We start from the raw sequence: 20366 nt of genomic DNA, 5'->3' as shown, positions 1-20366 counted from the left end.
ATTCAGTCTGCAACAACATTGTATCCGTCACTCTCTACTGCAAGAACAAAACACAATAAAAAAGGAATATTTTAATAAATAGTGCAACTGAGATTTATAGAGAAAGTCTAGCTTTACCTGTCATGACTTGACTATATTGTTACTTTCAGATGTTAGTTAAATGGCCATTTCCGTGCCATACCTCCCCTTGCCTGCCACTAATCTTGCACTCCCACTGTTAAATATAATGTTCTAGAGACCAAAGAAACTCAGCCTTAATACTGACCAAAGTGTTGGCCAAGGGAAAATGTGTCATAACGGTGACACTGAAGTAAAGGCCACTAGATTACAGAAATGGGATCCATTATCTCCATTTTCCAATTTGCGGCAGTGACCAGAAGATATTTTGACCCTATGATGTCGCGAAAAGAAAGGTCACGTGGGAAGCATTATTAACAAAACTACACTCATCATCTAGAATATTTCCAAGATGTCCTCTGCTCCAAAAAAGAGTATCTGGAACATCTCATCAGTAATTTGTGTTGATCAGCAACCCTTTTTAACCTTTTCCATTATTACCGTAATGTCATGGTACAGAGCAGTTAGCGTCTGACTCGATGAACCTTGACGCTGTAGGGAAGCCTCTGGAAGCAGCAGCGTCAAGGAGTGATGATTGGTGAATTCCGGGGGATTGACCTAACACGAACTGCAGCACACGTTCTTCTCTAATCTCCCTTTGCCGAGCTGCTCTTATTTCAGTGTCAGCGTGAATGGCTTTCACTGGCAGCTTTCCATTCAAGAAAAGAAGCAAGAAACTATGTGACTTTTTCAGATCATCACAAAGGATCTTTTCCTGAACTTCACTATTCAGGCAGATAAGTTGATATGGTTATCATGACTTCACATGCATTTATATTGCACTTTATTATGAAATGTGCTCAGTTGAAGCCGAGTCAGATGTAATATTCTCAATCATTAATATTATTCAGCAGCTTATTGATTGTTTTTTTTATGTTCTTATTTGAGGCTGCAACAAACCTCCCTTTGATTCTAACTGACAAAGTGCTATGGAAAATGTGTTTTCCACATACTGTACTGTATATTTAATTAGTTCTTCCAAATTAGTTTTTGAAAGCAGCAAACACCCTTGAGCAATTTACTGCGTTTTTGTGTTTATTTTTTTTTAAAAACACAAAACTATTAACAGTTAATAATTCCCTCAAACGCACCGGGATGGCCTCACTAAAAGACAATTAAATATGTTCCCTCTGGTTTCCAAATGATTTACCCAAACAAAACTGCTGCCTCAACATTAAGCGCTCAATGAGACTGTCAGCATACAAAAGGCCACACAGAGGGTTCATTTTTTAAATCATGATATTAAAACATCATTGTTACAGCTCTTTTGTTCGCCCATGGCTGCTGGGAACGGTTCAATGTTATTCATTAACAACAATCATGGCAGCCATCAAAGAGCTACAGCTGCGGTTCTGGGAACAAAGCTCATCTCTTCCCTTTGACAATAGCTCGACACAGGTGTACTGTATGCTAACATTCTAAACTGCTCTTGCTGCATTCATTCACCTTTTAGTGTTGCAAATACTTGATTTCATCCAAAATCACTCAATTTGTATAATGTTATTCAAATTGGAAATATTTTCATTGACGTTCATCTCATATGAAGTAAAAAGGGATTACCTTCTTAACTTGCTTGACATGGAAAAGTTGAGATGATGAAGAGCATTTATTTATTAATGATTTCCCCTCCCAAGTAGTCCATTTGCAGTGAAAAACACCCTTGTGGATTCTAAGTTTCCCCAGTTTGTGTAATTAATTTAGAGATCACATTCTGACAAACTTGAAAGAAAAAAAAAATTGCTTGGCCGCAGCTAAATTCAGGCCATGGAGTCATCCATCAATTTATAATGCCTGGAGAACTCTGAAGCAATTCCACACATACACACACACACGCGCACTGAGATCTCTGAGCAAGGTAATCATGGCTTTTAGACATTCTCTCCATTTGTCGTTCAGTAGAGCTTAACTTGGCTTGAAAATTGGTCTGTTGAAGGACCACAGTGCCCAGCAGCTACTTCCATGTCGACTGAACACATATTATGTCAGCCAGTGGTGCATGTTGCATTAACTAGTTCAACAGTCAAATTACAAAATGTATCTTTTAATATTTTAAATATAATTGTGTAGCCTCTGGGACGAATGTATAACATATAGTAGCTGATCTCAAACACTATTTCAGGGTATTAACTGTATTGTATTGGGTTTAACTAAATACAAAATCATTCTAACTAAGGTATGTTTCTACAATGCTGTTGTTTTTCTGTTGAACAGTTGTTGAACAGAAAATATATATCATAATGTCAGGGTCTAAATTCTATCAAATTTGACTACATCCATGCCAATTAAAAAAAAACAGTCACTATGTTTTTACTTCCCTTTCGCATTCATATCTTAGAGCTTTAGACTTGTACTGTAGGCTTGTTAACTCTGCAGTTATGATTCACAAAATAGAAAATGTGCTTTTAACAGATTCTTGGAAGGATCTTTGTTTTCCACAGCATCACTGTACGTCACTTTAGAGTGCAGGCAGGCATACTGTATTTAAACTGAATAATCACTCCAACCTGCTGCTGCAACCTTCTCATATTTATATTTGAAAATGTAAATAAGCGTATTAAACTGGTCAGTGCTTTAAAACCGGGCCTTGTGTCACACTGCCTGTTCAAACCTTTAGAAGACCAGTTGCTCCTCTAATATGTTCATTACAGTCTCATAATACTTTGTTCCTGGCTGTTGTGTTTGGCAGGCCAGTTGGCGGTGGGAACCTGTGAGATCGTGATGCTCAACAGAGACAGTAGCGTTCCCAGACGGACCATCGCCAGGCAGACGGCCCGCTGCGCCTGCCGGAGAGGCCAGATCGCCGGGACCACCAGGGCCAGGCCAGCGTGTGTGGAAGGTGAGTTCAAAGACCTTTCTAGCCTAGGGGAAAGGAAATTATTTTAACAGATTTGAGTTGTAAAGTCAAAACAAGAGGCCCAATGGCATAAATCAAACCGGGTTGAGAGGGTTACTTTAACAAAGCATCCTGTTACAGTTCTTAATTACCTGTAAAAAAAAAGAAGTAACCAATTTCAAATAATTTAACTTAAGTGTATGACAGAACCATGTAACCATAGAAAAGAAGAAACCAAGATATTACGTTTTAAAATAGTGTCCTCTGTGTCCTCCTTTTACAAGAAACCAAATATGCTCTTCTTTTATAAAAGCCACTGAAATGTAAAAAAGAGAAGAAATCTCGAGCCAAAACAAGCCTATGGATTCCAGATTACATTTTAAGATAGGCTAACTAATGTATTGTATCGTTTCACTAAGGTTGAAGTGAAAGAAATACAATAAAAGTATACACAGGTTTTTTTTCAACAAATCCATTGTTCACCTAGTCCATTTACAAATGTATGTAAGCAATGATGAAATGTCCCTCAGCTGGTCCTTGGGAACCATAGCAACAGTCACATTTTCTCTGTAATTGAATTTATTGGAAGCTTTGCCATTTATTGAAATACAACCATTTTTATTTCCATGATAGACTCACCATGATTTATCATTCTGGCAGTGGGTCAGCCCCCTCTAATGTTAGCTTATATGGGGTCCACTGCATGAATCCCTACCTCAGACCACTGTATTACTTGCACAGCAGTTTAAAGCAGTGATTAAACTATATTTACTATGTGCATCTATTTAGTTGTAAGCATCTTTTTCCTTTAATGTGCACCATTGGATAACTGCGTTTGAAGCAATGGTGAATATGAAGTTGATGATGTACTGTGAAGTCAAGTTATGAATATTTAGTCAAGACACAGTTTAGCACATAAGCCCCTGTAAAATGGTAAATGGTATTTCTTAAACTCAAACGGACCTTAATAAGAGCTTCAGATGCTCATGGGCAAATTGGGCATTAGACAGAGCTACATTAGCTGTTGTTGCTTATTTCTTGTCTTTATGCTAAGCTTAGGTAATCAGCTGCTTACAGTCGCTTCATATTAAACTAACAGAAATTAGCGTGGTAATGGGAAGCTCTTTAAAATATAACATATAAACACATTATAACCAACTCAAACAAAATCCAATCCCAGTTGGAGACACTTTTTGTTAATCCTCTTTATAATGTATTACATGAAATAACATTCAAGTTAAATACAGCAGAGACTAAAAATACACAAAATAAATAGTGGTAATGACATGTAGTATCATTAACTCTGCTACAACAGAATCCACAAGCATTTTAGTCTGACATTTTGACGTAACGGGAACATTGTGAAAAATCAGAACAGGAAAAGCCCAGGTGTAACTATTACCATTATTGATGGATCTATTCCATTATATGTACCATTCTTCTGAACCTGTGTGCATAACACAAAGGCCCTACATTGGGCACAGCAGAGTGCAATGCAGTCGCTTTAAATTTCCTATCAGTCGCAACCATTTATAGTCACCTTATCCCTGCTCAAATACACACATACATTCTTTTTTTGTTTGTCTTAATTGAACAAAGAACATACATAACAATACTACTCCAAACGAGAAGAGATCATACATCCAGACTTTAGCTAATTGCTCCTTTCAATCTGCAGGTACACACAAAACAATCACTTACACAAAACATTACTCAGAGTCTACCACACTAACTATTATTAAGCCGATTACAGTTACAAGTACAAATATATAAAATATTAATACCAGCACATTTATCTGTACCATTATAACATTTCAACTCATTTCAAAACACAAATCACATTCAAATTAGGGTTGGAAAGACTGATTGCTCAATATTCACTTTTTGGGAGAAAAGAGTGAAAGTCTGTGTGTGCACGTTTTAAGCTCAGCAGGAATGAAATGTCAGAAAGCAGATTGTGCCTCAGTGGGATGTTTAAATATACATATAGGACAGATCTTAAGGTTCTGCCCATTTGCTCGGCTGGAAAAAGCTCCTCAATGGCTGAAAAGCAGCGTTTTAAATGATCTTGAATACCAATCATACTTATAAAACAGAGTGAGATTTTCAAAATGTAGGAGGTTGTATTGAGAAATATATTGCAATGATGGTGATTTAATGATTTCTTAACAAAAACGTTTAAGGCTTGTTTAAAAAGAACATCAATTGGTTTCAGCACAGTCTTACTTGTCTGGGACTGGCAGGTTATACAATACTGAAGATATGAGTGTCATGGCTTGCAAAAAAAGTTTTGGAGACTTCTATTGTCAACTAGTTCCTATTGTGTTTGAGTTTAAAAATCGGATATTTCAATTTTCCGACTATGTTTTTAACATTTGGAATAAATCATTTAAATCGACAAAAAAAAAATCCCATAAGGATGAGGCTGACACGATAGTCAAGCGTAACAGCGTTTAGTGTCTGAGCTGTACAGCTGCATGAATATGATTGGGTATAACTAGCTACAGCTTTGAATGAGCCGTCCATTGTAAAGCATGCTGCAAAGAGCTGATGAAATCAGCTAACACAGGCACAACTTCAGCCTTCTACCTGAACCAAGGCAACAATTCATCAATTACATGTGTGCTTTTCCTTGTGAGAAATATAAAATGTCCCTTGTCAGATTTTCCTTTCCTACCCATTCATGAATAGTGGGCCAGTAGTTGTATTCTATTAGTCTGTTGACACTGGACCTTTCATTTGTAAAAAAAAAAAAAGGTCCAGTAGGGAGGTTACATGTGTTACATGATATAAGTGATTTTGTTACATACAATGTTTATGTAAGGGCTACTCTTAATTGCAACAGGCATGGCTAAAAGTCATAGTAGCTTTGCTAAAGGCTCAAATAAATCCTCCACACTTTAAAAATGGAGCATCTTCAGTAGTATGGAAATTGTTTGGCAACAAAAGGATCCATCTAAAACAGATAATGTAATGTGTACAGTTAGCAGTGTAATAAGATGGGAATAACAACACTTATTTCAACATTTTACAAAGGAGCATGAGGTGGAGTATTACCAGAGCCAAAAACACGTGCCGATAACCCTACATTCAAACACTGGCATGGCCCAGCAGCTGAACATCTGACAGGCTGCTTTAATGATGCAGAGAATTAACAATAAAATCACAACGTTAAAGTAAAAAAGAATTAGGTCCTGATTCGGATCTACTTGGATATACTTCTTCACTCGATGATGCTACACCTTTTCAAGTTCAGTGACAATCTGGCTGGTACTTTTTCCGTTCTCCTGCTAACAAACAGACAAACAAACCTAGAAACAAACTGAACTGAAAACAAATGAAGTCATCAGACTGTGATTTAAGAAATACCCTATTTTAAGGACATATTGCCTATCCCCATCCTAGACATCGAATAAAAGTCAGCCTCAAGGAAAGAAAAAGGTTAAAAATAAGTAAATGTATAGTCTTCCTTCTTTCTCCATTAAAAGCAACTGGCAATGTAATTTGGTAGTTTAACCAACGAATCAATAATCACTTTGCTTGTCTCCCTTCTTGATGCCGTTAAGACTCTGTGACTCCTAACTATGTGATTGGTGTTCTGTGTTAAAACTCCTCCAGTCAGCCAGGGTGGCATCAGCAGTTTAGTTACCTCTTTTACCTCTTTTGTTTCTTTCATGTTGAATTGTCCTCTTCCTGTAATGCTTTAATATAATCCAGGTGAATAAAGATCTCTTGTAATAGAGTAGTAGTGTGATTCTCATCCACTTTCTAAGATAAGAATTTAGACTTGAGAGCCCCCTCTGTGTTATTGGACAATATCTAAAGGGTGATAAGACCGATGAGTCCATCTGCGACGCTGATTGGATCGCACAATCGCATGCATCAGATGCACTATTAGTTCCATCACGCCATGACTCATGTTAGCCTTAATCTAATAGCCCTGACATGAGAGCGCAGTCCCACAGCCGGTGTCACGCTCCCCCCACACTGCCTTCAACCAGCACTGCAGACGCCTCTCTGTAACACTCAACAGATGCTAATTAACTTACAGAGAGCTATGATTACAGCAGCAGGAAATTGATTATTACTGGCTTCCAGCCGCAGCACACCCTACACTCCATTAATAGCCAGTGCATTAAAGATGCAACCTGTTGCTCGCAGGCTCGTTGAAAGGCTTTCTGCTGACAAGTGAAAACGGTATCCATCATCACAAGGCTTTAAAGTGGAAGTTTTGCATATCACATTAAATGCAGTAGCGCTGCCTCTGTTCAGATATCCTCCATGACCTTAAGCTCGGGATATATTCACTTACACTTGCTTTTGATGTGAATTCCAATAAATGCCTCTTTGCCCTTCTAAGCACATAAACCAATTTACTGACATGTTTATTCATTTGTATCTCCAACTGAGGCTCGGGCATACTCAAGTCTTTTGTATACTGAGCTGTTATTAATACAGCAAGGGCTCGATGTCCTCTGGGTCAATTTAATATAGCTCATCCACAGAAGCAGCGAGGATGGATCACTGCCTTTTTGAGATGAGTGGTGGTGGACTGGTGACCTTTTAAGGAAAGTTGCATCATCGCTGACTGACTGTTGTGAGTAAGCAAAGGTCAGGAACTCTGTCCGAATGTTGAACTCTCTTGTTCCTCACTTTCAACACATCAGACACAATATTGCTTTCCAGTGAGTTGATATTAATAAATTAGTTGAGAGTAAGATAATTACCATCACCTTGTTCTGGTCAATGGTCTGGTCATTTCAATGCTTTCGCTTTCACCCGATGATATCAATTATTTCTGTTCTTTCTGTACTTCCAGTCAAAAAAATAAAAGCTGCACATTGGAGGTTTGCCTTGCTCCCCAGATGAGAACGTTCAAAGTCATGTACATTCACTGTGATGTGGGCGATGCCCCCTATCAAGACACATAAAAGGAGAAATCTCTCAGCAGTGTCTGACTGCCAGACACAAAAGACCTGGTATTACACATAATTTTAGTGATTCACAGGATTCTAGATAAATACGTAACTGTTGTTTGGCGTTTTGCCTTAAAAGAGGTAGAAACAGGAATGCATAAAAAGAGATGGGAATGGAGAAAACGTTTCAGTTAAGAACCAGTTCCAAATTTTCCAATCCATCAGAACTGCACGTCTCTTAAGGTTGTAAATTCCTTTTGATTATGTCGGCATGTCTCTCAGAATGGCAGTGCAAGAGTCATGGAAGAATGATTGAGTGTATTTTATTTTTGGCTTATTGCCTTTGACAAGAAACATTGTGATTTATTTCAATATATCTAGGCATGCATGTCTTTTTTTTTCTTTATATTTGTTATCCAAGTTTTAAAGAAAAGAAACCTTGTAATATATTATAACATTCTAATGTTATGAGGCCGACCTATTTACATTATGTTTAGATAATACACAGATAGGGAGAAGGGGTGGGATTCAATAAGTGTAAACTTCTTCCCACCCCATTTCAGATGTGTAATTAAGTAGATTATTTGTTTATACATAATTTAGAATCAGTAATGTTTTTGTATATACATTTGACACTGATTAATTTTGTATTGTATAATAATTCTTATGTTACATTTTTGTATTATTGTTTTACACATTCTAAATAAATCTAATCAAATAAAATCAAAAAATCAATAATCAAACACTTGTGTTGATGCTAAAAACCTATGCAGGCCTCCTTTTTTTCCACACAGAAAATGTATCATGAATCAATGAAGACTGATAAGCAGAGTCAATGATGACATTTTAAATCAGCAGCGTTCCCGGTTCAGATCCGGGCGTTTTTCACTCTAAGGCTGGAGCCACACAAGGACGATAACGCAAACGGACCGTAATCATTATCAAAAAAGTCTTCCGTCCACAGTACGCAACAGGCACCAGAAACGTGTCCATTCACACGAGACCGCTCGAAAGCGCTGGAGACGCTGTAGTACATATGCCAGGCCTGTAAGTGGCGCTGTACTCCTGCCACAAAAGCAGCGAAGAAGACTTCCTGCGCATGGTTGCTATGGTTGCCCTTCTGTTTATTCTCCGCTGTGGACGCTCTGGCTCTTTTTCTCCCTCCCCGAGACAAGCGTTTGCTCCTGCTGTAATTCTCTCCGGTAGTCCACCAGCAGATGAAAAACACCCACCTCTCCGCCTCTTCCAAGGGACGAGGGGACCGTGCGGCAGAGTTTCAGTTAGATTTTTTTTCCGACGGTCAACATGTCCGTTACGTCCACACTGCAGCTTTAAACAAATCTTCAACCACTTCCAACGCTTCTCTGCCCATTGACTTTGAATGGGGATGACGTCACTTTGCCTCGCTTGTCGCCGAACTGCATTGTGGGGGAGCGAAGCGAAGATTTCCAGGATTTCCAGGATTTTCAGGATTCAAAAGTTGAGCAATGTTCTACTTTTGAAGCTGAGCTGGAAGCGTCAGCCAATCAAATCCCGTTTATGCAAATCTGACAGTAGAAGCGCTAGCCAATCAAACCGCGTGTAAGCAGGGAGAGCCAGACCGCAGTTCATTTCCTCATATTCCAAACGAGAAATTACGGTAGCAAATCACCCGGTTCTTTACGACCAGAACTATTAACGGGATACAAACCGGAGGAACCAGGCATGGAGGGAGGTGGCAGAGACAGTGGGTGAAACTGGTATGTTTTCGCCTGTTTGGGGAGTTTATATATATATATTGCTCGCATAAAATCCACGGGGTTTTTTGCTTTGTATGTCGGGGGCGGGAGATTCATGTGATTGGTTGTTGGTCTCGTTGCTCGCAAAAAATCCCCAAGCTTTCAGACACGCCCAGCTCCAAGATTTTCAAGATTTTTGAAAAGCTGCAGTGTGGACGTACCGTAACGCCCCTACACACGGCGGCGTGCGTTGACTCTTCAACGCTTCTGTCCATTCACTTTGAATGGAGTGACGTCACATTTCGCCGAACTGCATTGTGGGAGCAAAGCGTAGCTTCTCTCGCGGTGCTCGCTGCAAAAGTAGAGCAATGTTCTACTTTTGACGCTTTGACGTAGGCGTCAGCCAATCAAATCCCGCTTATGCAAATCTGCTAGTACAAGGGCTAGCCAATCAAACCGCATGTATGCTGGGAGAGCCAGACCGCAGTTCATTTCCTCATATGCCAAAAAATGGAGGAGAAAATAATCGTAGCGGTAGGGAATCACCCGGTGCTTTATGATCAGTTCACCTACCGGGATACAAACCGGAGGAGCCAGGCATGGAGGGAGGTGGCAGAGACAGTGGGTGAAACTGGTAGGTTTTCGCCTGTTTGGGGAGTTTATATCCAGTGTACTTCGTTTGAGTGGACAGCTAGCAGGCATAGACAGTATTTAGCCAGCATGGAATGTTGCGTAAAATAGCACCATAGACATTAATGTCATAAATGTTCATCATATAAAGTGTGACATGTAAAACCTTTTATGCAATTGACAGGAGAGATTCATGTGATTGGTTGTTGGTCGCGTAAACTCCCCAAGCTCAAGACACGCTCACTGCCAAGCGGCAACGCACGCCGCCGTGTGTAGGGGCCGTAAAAGTTTAAATCTTCCGGACAAAATTAGAAAAGTGCCGGTCAAAGGTCTTCTTTGTTATTTATTGAGCTTCCAAACAAATTGATAACGACTATATAATAATATAAGAATAATAAACAGAGCCTCTCTTTTCCTCCCCCTCTTCTGATAGCCCAGCAGCTGATCTCTGAGCAGGAGAGGCGGGACTATTGCGTCTTCGTTATCAGGAAATGATCGTATAGGCGTAAACACGGAGCCGTTTGCCCCCCCAGAGCACTTCGTTTGCAGATCTACCCACCTTGGGACCCGTTATCGTTATCGTTTTCTGTGTTTCCATGTCGGCCTCGTGTGGCCGAACCGTCTATATGATAGTGAACTGTAGCAGATACGACCGTTGTCGTCCTCGTGTGGCCGGGGCCTAAATCTGTCCTTTCAGGAGTATGCATTTCCATGTAAAAGACCCAGTGTGAAAACTAATCTAGGAAAGTAATGTTGGACTTAAGGCAGTGTTTTTTCGGTTCAAGTCCCCGACCAGACCTAAATATGGAGTGTGGACTGCTACTTGGAGAGGTCCCAGTTCACCTCCTGCCCTGCCGTGGTGCCATTGAGCAAGGCACCGGACACCCCCCCAACCGTGGGCAGTGGGAGCTGTGCAATAGCTGCCCACTGCTCCTACTACTAGGATGGGTTTGCAAAAAAAGGTGTGCTGTGTGCTCTGCATGTATGACCATTAAAGAGGAAAAGAGACAATAACAACTTCACAATCTGTTCTTAACTGCCCATCTTGGTTTGTAGTGGCATGAATGATGATAATGACATCAGATTTTTGTATCAGATTCTGATACTGTTCCATTGCTAAATAGAACCCAGGAAGGTGGAGTAGAAGCTGCCAACGAGCTTCTGTTGGGGAAAAAAAATCTTCCAGCTAAAAATCACAAAACTGTAATCTGCTTAGTGTGTCATCTTTAAGTCTCTGCCACTAGAATCCTGATCAATAAGAGTTTAGCAGGTGAGGCAATATGCTGATGCTGATATGATATATTCAGCATTCCTCCACTTTAGTGGGATTGCAGCCTGCCAACACCCTCGACAGCTCCAGAATAAGCCATGTGGACCGCGGGTCAAGACATATTAGTTTGAAGTCATTTTCAAGGAAAAGGAGGATGTGTCCCACTAACATGTTACATACTCTAACTAGGTTTACTTGTGTTTTGAGGTAATGCTGGAAAAATTACACAATTACCTAAAGGTGTCAGTACATACAATCATTGTTTTTCTGAATGTAGTTTTAAAGGACACTTGGTCCACATTGTATATATATATGTACAATGTAATACATTACAACACATTGTAAAAGGTTACCAGACAGCTCCAGCAACATCTTTTAAGAAGTATAAAGCTAGCCTGTCGATTTACAGGATAATAGAAAATGCATATAAACTAATGAATGTAATATTACTGTTGCACAAGAAGACAAGACCCACATTATGTATTGAATTGATTGCCTTTTTTTAGGTATAAAAAAAGGCCTCCCACATCAAGTCAGCTGCTAATTCCTTCTCCCTAAATGACTTTGAGGATACATCGAGCCGGTCCTGTAACATTGTTGCGCTTGATGTCATTTTACACAATTCTATAATTTCTGTGAGTACAAAAAGGAACATTAATGTCGAAAACGAACTGAGCTCTACTATATAGGTTGGTATGTAGTCTATCCATTTAGTATTAGTAATGTGAGCTGGATGCAGCATTAATTGGGCTCCTGGATGACTTTTCTGTATTATTAATTCAACGAGTGGGCAGTAATGGATGTGCCTGTTTATGTGCCTGTTTATACATTAGTCACGTGCGGTATCTCAGGTGCTGCAGCCTGAAATGACACATCTTAACACGCTTCTCAAGCACTCACACTGCCAGTTATTGTGATTGGCATGCTTTTGGCAGGGGGGATTCAAACTTTGAATAACACCTTCTCCTACCCTGTAGGTTTGACTGAGTCATTCCTTCAATAGAAACTTCAAAGACCATCAGTTAACTTTACTCTGGATTTTGCCCCATGCTAAGGTAGGGAACAGAACATAGGATATATATATATATACATGTTCATGTTCTTCTTCTCTGTGTACAGAGCGGTGCTTGTGCCACTGATGTTTGACCATGTGTGCAGTTGACCTTTCAGAGTACATCCATGCAGCAAAGTTAAGATGGCAGAAACTCATCTGCACATTAACAATCAGCAGCAACATCTCATGGATTTGAATGACTTTGCTGTTTCCTGTAATGAATAGAAACAAAAATCCTGACGTAGCCTTTGGAACAACAGTCTGCAGCTGGAGCTTTAAGGGGACTGTTGGCAGACTATTGGCAGTATTTCCACACTTCCATAATGAAATACCAACAAGCTTATAAAGCCTCAGCGAATAAAGTTTGTTATATGTGACTTACCTAGGAATCGGTTGACTGATTGGCACAGATGGTGGTTCTTGCGGCGTGACATGTTTACTCTGTTATTCCTTCTTTGTCTTAATTCACTGAACAATCCCCCACTATGCGACAACTGCAGCGTTTTTTTTTCAACCAAAACTTATTTTGTTAGCGTTTTTCAGGACATTTCAAGCTTTTCTGCCCTCTTTTTGTGCTGCTGTGTGTCACCGTTGTGCAGGTTTAGTCTGCTCACTGTACACAGGAGGATTATGTGCTTTTCCTTGCTTGTCTCCCTGCTCTCACTCTAATCTGCTCCCCGACTCTGTCTCTCCCTCTCCCTCTCCCCTTCTCTCTGCTCGGCCTGTTGTTGCCATGCCACCACATCACACTGTAATCTTATGAGACTTGATGGCCACCCTGATAAGAGTCTGTAGGCTGCGGGGAAACTGTCTATTCACTGGCTGCAAGCTTCTGCTTTCACACCGTGATTATTGACACTAAATTAGCCACAATGTGATGATTGAAGGAGATTTAGCTTTCTTCAGATTTATAATTCAGACACGCAGTTGTTGTTGTTGTTGTTGTTGTTGTTGAACTTGTTATTTACCTCAGCTGCAGACCTTGATTTGAAAGAAGCTCTTTCATGACAAATAATAAATAAAAACCAATTACATTACATTTCCCTATTTGCTGGATCGGCTCTCATTTTATTTTGCTGTTGATGTTTGCTGGTAACAGAAACTCATCACACCAATGTTCACCTGTTGTCTTGATATATTAAGTATATTATGCATCTACAGTAACAGAACACTGTCAGGTCATAACTGACTAACTTGTTGCTCTATTTCCTTTCTCTAACAGCAATAATGTTTTCATAGATTGATTTGTCTGTAATACTGTTAACACTGACCATATGTAGAGTTCCATTGACAGTAGGCGACTTTGACTACTCAGAAAAGAGCTATATAAATGTAATGTATTATTAATAGTAGTAGCTAAAAAGAAATTACAATAAAGTGTAAAGAAACAAATTATCATATGTTTTTTCAGCTGATCCAACAACAACGGATATTTTATGGAAGTTATGTTAAATGATTCTTGTGAGTTCTCCTACAACAGTTTGGCTACACAGTACGTGTTACTAACCCTAACCCTGTATGATCAGTTGGTTAAGTTTTGGTAAAATTATGTATATGACATGCAGTTCATTTGGAGGGGCCCTTTTATGCTTTTTAGGGGTTCTCTTTCCTGTAGTGTGTTATCCAGGTTTTTGAGCATTTAAATAGTCTGCAAAGGCTATAATTCCAAAGTCCCCTCAGAGGGAGTTTCCCTCCCACACACTCCCCTCTTGCCTGAAACACCTCCATTGTAGTCCTTTGTTTTATTTCGCAACAGTGTGACATCACAACGTAACACTCGCGATTCTATTGGCTAGCGCTCCAACACATTGTATCTGTAATGCCAAGGGGCGGGACATCTCTAAGCAGTTTACCAATCAGAGCAGACTGGGCTCTGGTTTCAGACAGAGGGTGAAAAGAGGAGCTGCAGCACAGGCAGTATGAGAAAATAAAACACTTTTTGAACATTAAAGCAGGGAAACATGCAGCAGTATAGGCACAAATTATGAACCTGAACATTTGCTTAATAGGACCCTTTAATTAAATCAATGTTTACTTTTGGTATTGAATGGGACACAGCTTAAATTATGACTCATGCATTTATCATACACAACTATGTATACTACATCACCAGTTTTCCTTAGAGGCAGCCCTGCTTGTCCTAGCTTCCAATTACATGTGCTATAAACAAATGATAGGGAATCACTTTGTTGTAGGAATTAGTACAAACGGTGAATGAGAACAGTCTTATTACTTGAATACTGGCTTTAATGTGTGACTCTACAGAGCAACTAAATGGCTTCTCAGTTTCTAATCAATGGAGCCAAAATGTTCTATCAAAGTCAGAAGCAGTAAAACCAAGCAATTACATATTTCAGATGAAAGTGGTAGGGTTTTTCAGCCCAAAACAAATTTCTGCAAACAGTTACATTTATTTGAAATATCAGAAAAATCAATATCTCTCGCAGGGTGTGTGTGAGTGGGATTTTGCATGTGTGTGTGTATTTAGTTTTCCACTGCGCACTATTTTGAAGTCAGCTGCAAAATGAAAATGAAATACCTTGTTAGGATTTCGTTACTGGCAAACCTTACTACAGTATGACTGAATCGCTTGTTCGATGACATCTTGATGAACCAGCCAGAAGTACAGAAAAAGGAAAGCAATTTTGAAAACAAGTCTACAAAAAATGCAATATAAAAATCACAGCAATTGAACAGCCTGCTAAACTAAACACAGTTTGTCATGAAGGATTTATAGCTTGGCTGCTGGTTTAAAATGTGTTTAATGTGGGATCTTTCTGTTGTCCTAATTAGAACTGAATGACCATCAGGCCTCTGTAGCAGGTTGTGTTGCGCAGCACGACAGAGGGCTGAAAATCTGGCCGCTACAATTTCATCCATAGTTGAAGCTTAATTAAGGTCAGCCAGAAAGCCTGTAAAAACCTGTTGGTGTTTCTGGAGCCTGGCTAAACTGGTTGGCTAATCTTGTTTTTGGGACCATTAACACATATCCAGAAGATACTTTATTCTGTCTTTTAGTTCAATGAGCATACTTCTAGTGTGTCTTTCTGCTCTTTGTTCCTCATGTAAATGCATTTTACATGAGTGCCTGTGGCTTCAGTAAAAATGTGATGCAGAGGCAGAGTTACATCAGACAAGCAGTGTGTCTGCACGAGGACTACTGTGGAGCCTCCTGCTCCGAGTCTCGTCTGGCAGCGCTGTGTTGTGCTGGGCAGGGCCGGGCTTGGCGCTGTGCGCGGGGGGACAGATGGTGTTACATGTGATCTTGTTGGAGGTCCAGAACCGTAGCCCAGCAGGGACCCTGGCAGCTGACGAGCCTGGCCCGGGCCCCTGGGCTCCCAACAGGGCCGGCAACAGGACGGGGCCACCCAGGTGTCAAACCAGACAGACAGACAGACGCCCGCTCCCTCTATCCACCACCACAGCCAGCTGTTTCACCTCTGTTGCTGCTGCACATCAGGAGAGCATTACACAACAGGCCTGAAATCATGTTCAAACAGAACATAATAAAACCGCAATAATTCTCAGCCATTCACATAATAGCAGCATGTAACAGATACTGTTAAATGAAATATTGCAGCAGACAGCTTCAGCTCAGAAAATGGTGTGTGTGTGTGGGTGGTTCTACCAAATATGCTTTTTAATTGCGTCCACAATTTTGCGTGCCAGCTTTTTAGACAGGACAGGTTTGACGAGCTCATAGCCAAAATGCATGGTTTTGTAGCTGCTTGTGTTATTCACAATGTCCTTGTTGTTGGCAATGCTCTAATCCCGACCAACTCTGTGAGACAGCCGCATGGCTTACCAGGAAATGCATCAAGTCATCATAGATCAAGTCACACTGTCATGGATGGCATTGAAGAAGTAACAAGGGCAAGCGATCGAGTGCCTGGATGCCATGGCAGCAGCTGAAAAATGCATTTATTTTAGCCAAGCTCCGCGACTTTGGGCTGGCTGCGTCTGATGCACTCCGCGGTTAGTCAGCACTCCTGCCGCTCTGCCAGCTCAGCTTTTATTCCGTGCCCTGAAAATTGAGTTTTGCTGGGCCTGTAATGTACTCAAAACTACATCTGCGACTGACTGATAAATCTACTCTTTGTCGCGCCTGAGGGATGGCTGTGAAAGTGAATATTCACCATGCCATGTGCCGTGTTGAGAGGAAGGCCACTTTAGATTTGCTCTAGCTCACCAAGGAACCTCTGCTCAGGGTGAAGTCAAAAATACCATTCTGTCTCAGATTGGGTATTTTCTTAAGCTTTCTTTGTTCAGTAACATGACAGATTCCTGGAGTGTTTGTTCCACTGCGTTGTCTCCTGCTACCTCACTGTGAGGGGAAGAAAACACTGCTCCTGTTGCAAAGTGTCAACAATATCTATTATTTGCTGAGAGAATGGCTTTATGTCCACAGAGCGGTAATTGTGTATATGTTGTGTATAAAGGTGTCTCGATAAATACCACATGAAGACAGATCTTTATTGCAGAGCAGCAGTCGGGGTATGACACTCCGAAGACCAATTTCAGACTGTTAACAAGGCTTGGACCAGAAATACCTCTCAGCAAAAATGTCATATAGGCTAGGCTACCTCCCTTTCTACACCTCCCTACTTCTCCCTCTCAGCTCTCCTGTGGACTTCCTGGAACAAATTGTAGTTCCTCTCTTTCAATTTTCCGACCGTGTTGCGTGGTTCCACAATGTGCTGCCCCTGGGGGAATCACGGGGAGGCAGGAGCAGCGGCCCGGGCCAGGGCCGCAGAGAGCTGATAACCTTTCAGTGTTGCTTTAGCACACTGTAAAGAACAATCAGAGCTTATCAGCATCGACTACAGGCGAATGCTAATTCAATGTCATGCAGACAGACTGCAGACTCTGCAGAGGGAGAAAGAGCAGCTCTGGCATTCACTCTGCCACCCGGATTCCTCCAGCAGACACAAGTTTTAGTAATCTGCAGATTGTTGGCTTTTTATTGCCTTTCAAATCTGTGATCTACCTTTCTAATCTACATATAGAACTATAAATGAATCATGCCATAATAATTTGCACACTAGAATCAACAGAATACAGGATTAAAGACTGTTATTTTTGTTTGATTTGACAGCAACAAATTATTAGGAATACACTTTTAAAAAACTCCTTTTATTTTGGCGGAGATGTTGACACCTGCCGGGCTCTGTACATGTTCATATCTAAATCTTAAAATTCAAACATTGGTAATTGAATATTTTCGGTAATTGTCACATGGGTGTAGTTTATTGTATTTCGGGCTCCTGTTGTGTATCGTGGGTTTTGGAAGGACAATGAAACTTAACTTTAGTACAGACTTTTATTATTGATACTCGTAACACCTATAGCCATGTGTAATCTCTTCTTGAGTTCAGTCACTATATCGCCATTAATGGTGAGTTAACTTTAACATCTCCATTTTGCATCCAATGAAGGAGTTTTGATTCTTTCTCATTTCCTCTTCTCCTTACTGACCCTGACATTTACTCTTCTTAAAAAGTACGTAATTTATATCTATATAATAAATGTTTTTATTTAATCCAATACTTTTGTAAATGTATAATTCATATAACATTGGAAATAGAAATACATGATCATTAGCAAAAAAATGAACATTTCATGCAATCGTCTGTACAAATTCATTGCAATAACAATAACAGAAAAACTGAAAAGAAAAAAACTTTTAAAACCCATTCCTTGTAAGGTGTCTCTGACTTTTACAGCCGTTGTTGCTAACCAACAATGGACCTGCACCTTTGCTATTCCTGCTATGTAACTCTATTGACCTTACAAGCTTCAAGAGGAGAGATGCTCAGGATTCGTTTGACTTACTGCACAATATAAGTGGCCTTGATGGTGAAAGGCAGCATCCAACGACTCGAAAACCATGCAGGTAAACTATTTGGTGGAGCATGGCGAACAAATGTTCTTTGCTGCTTAATGAAATAAAATCAAGCATTATCATGTCAAATGCTTCATCTTACTTTTAACCTAAAACCTTTTACATAGAATCACCTGAACTGAAAATGGAAGTAAAATGTCAAGAACAAAAAAACACGATCTTTCTGTGCAGCTGCAGTGAAACTAGCATTATGAGAGAGTAATTTATGGACTGCCAGCTGGTCTGTAAAGGTTACAACTACAGGCAATGCCGACACAGTGGTTAAACAAGAGCCTAATTAAAAGTCTACAGGCTTGTAGATCCCAACATATGAAGATGCTTTTCTGTCTGGTGAGTATAACATGGACAGTTTTGTTGTATGTGCCAGAAAATGTTGACATTTGGAAGTCTTTCTCTGGATCTGTGAATCTGTCGGTCTAATTTGCCCTCTTGTCTCTCGCCCTCTCAGCGCGGATCGTGCGGAGCCGTCAGTGGTGTGAGATGGCCCCCTGCCTGGAGGGGGAGGTCTGCAGCCTCCTGTTCAACCGCTCCGGCTGGACCTGCACCAGAGGCAGCGGGCGCATCAAGACTGTCACGGTAATGTACAAGACATGACATTAATATAGGCCATATGCACTTAACAGCATCATGTCGGCGGTTCAGCACGGGTAACCCCCCCCCCCCCTGTAAGCTGAGTGAGTGTGAAGCAAAGGCTAGAGGCAGAAGGTTTCAAGGACCGCCTCAATACTGGATCTCAAAGTGTACAAATGTCTCCCACAAATTAACCGTACGACATCCCATTGGTTCAAACTAAGGGCAACCAAACTTCTGGGTATAACTTCCTCAGTACTACAAAGTGTTATGAAAATACGCTTTAATAGGTTTAACCAACCATTTACTGTTTTTGCTCTGCAGAAAAGCTGCTAAGGAGCTCTGCGCTACCAATATATGGTTGACAAAATCCATACCAAACCATTCTGGTTTCCAAACTTCAACTTCGTTTTTAGCTTCTATATCATGTAATATCAGTGCTGGAATTGGGCCGGTACTCACCGGTACGCAGTACCGGCACTTCTGGTTCTGACCCATGGAGTACCGGCACTTCTTGCTCAGTACCGGCATGCTGGCGGTACTCCGGTACTCATGCACCGTGCCAGTACTCAACACTCTCCCGCCGTTCTTATTATACATCCATATATATATATACAGCCGCCCGGTACTCAGTAGATGGGTCATGAGGTGCCGAACGGACATTCTCATCGCTCTAACCGCTGGAGTTTCACAGCGGCTGTCAGCTGTTTACTCCTGTCATTCAAACAGAACGTGCTGGAGAGGGGGCGGGGCTTATCTTCTCCATGTAAATACTGTGGTGGAAACGACTATGTCAAAATTAACCTATTTGACCGTGATTTAATAGTAATACACGTTTCAAAATAATAATAATAATAATAATGCCGAAGTAACAACATACTGAAAACTGTTAGTAAAACCATGTTTAATGCTTTACAATTTACATACCTAGATGCACGTGTGTTGTGTTTATGCAGTGCAACTCCCACCCAGTGGGTGGCTATGTAGAGTGATAGAACAGAGCAGGCACGCCCCCGAGAGAAGGAAAGCAAGTCACGTCACAAATTAGCATTTCTAAATGTTAGCGTGGATTAATAAAAGTGCAAAAAGACAGCGGTTGTCGCCGGAAGAAACTTCAAATACAGAGAATGCTGTGCCTGTGTTGGAAATTGTGTCTGATGGGGAGCTTTCTTTGGTTGATCCTCCTGCTTCAAGTTCTAGTGCATTAGCATTAGCACTAGCTCCGCCGCCTCCTCCAGAGCCTCTAACGTTAGCTGCTGCTGGCGCAACTGCCACCACCAACACCGGGCAAAGCGATGCACCTGACTGCTGGACAACGGACCAGGTGCAATATTTTTGCAAGACCAATGCATGGCT

General features: G+C 40.7%; 1 protein-coding gene across 2 annotated transcripts in view; it reads left to right on the top strand.

Moving 5' to 3' along the window:
- tafa5l (TAFA chemokine like family member 5, like) overlaps nt 1-20366 on the top strand; it is a 65570-nt gene that overhangs the window by 14592 nt on the left and 30612 nt on the right. For both annotated transcript variants that reach the window (XM_034196420.1, XM_034196419.1), the window contains exons 2-3: nt 2804-2953; nt 18889-19016. In XM_034196420.1, the coding sequence (XP_034052311.1) occupies nt 2804-2953; nt 18889-19016 (278 nt within the window). The remainder of the gene's footprint in view (nt 1-2803; nt 2954-18888; nt 19017-20366) is intronic.

The sequence above is a fragment of the Gymnodraco acuticeps genome, unplaced genomic scaffold (assembly GCF_902827175.1).
Source record: "Gymnodraco acuticeps unplaced genomic scaffold, fGymAcu1.1, whole genome shotgun sequence".
NCBI classification, from domain to species: domain Eukaryota; kingdom Metazoa; phylum Chordata; class Actinopteri; order Perciformes; family Bathydraconidae; genus Gymnodraco; species Gymnodraco acuticeps.
The sequence above is the reverse complement of the archived record's forward strand: the minus strand, read 5'-3'. Positions and strand labels throughout refer to the sequence as shown.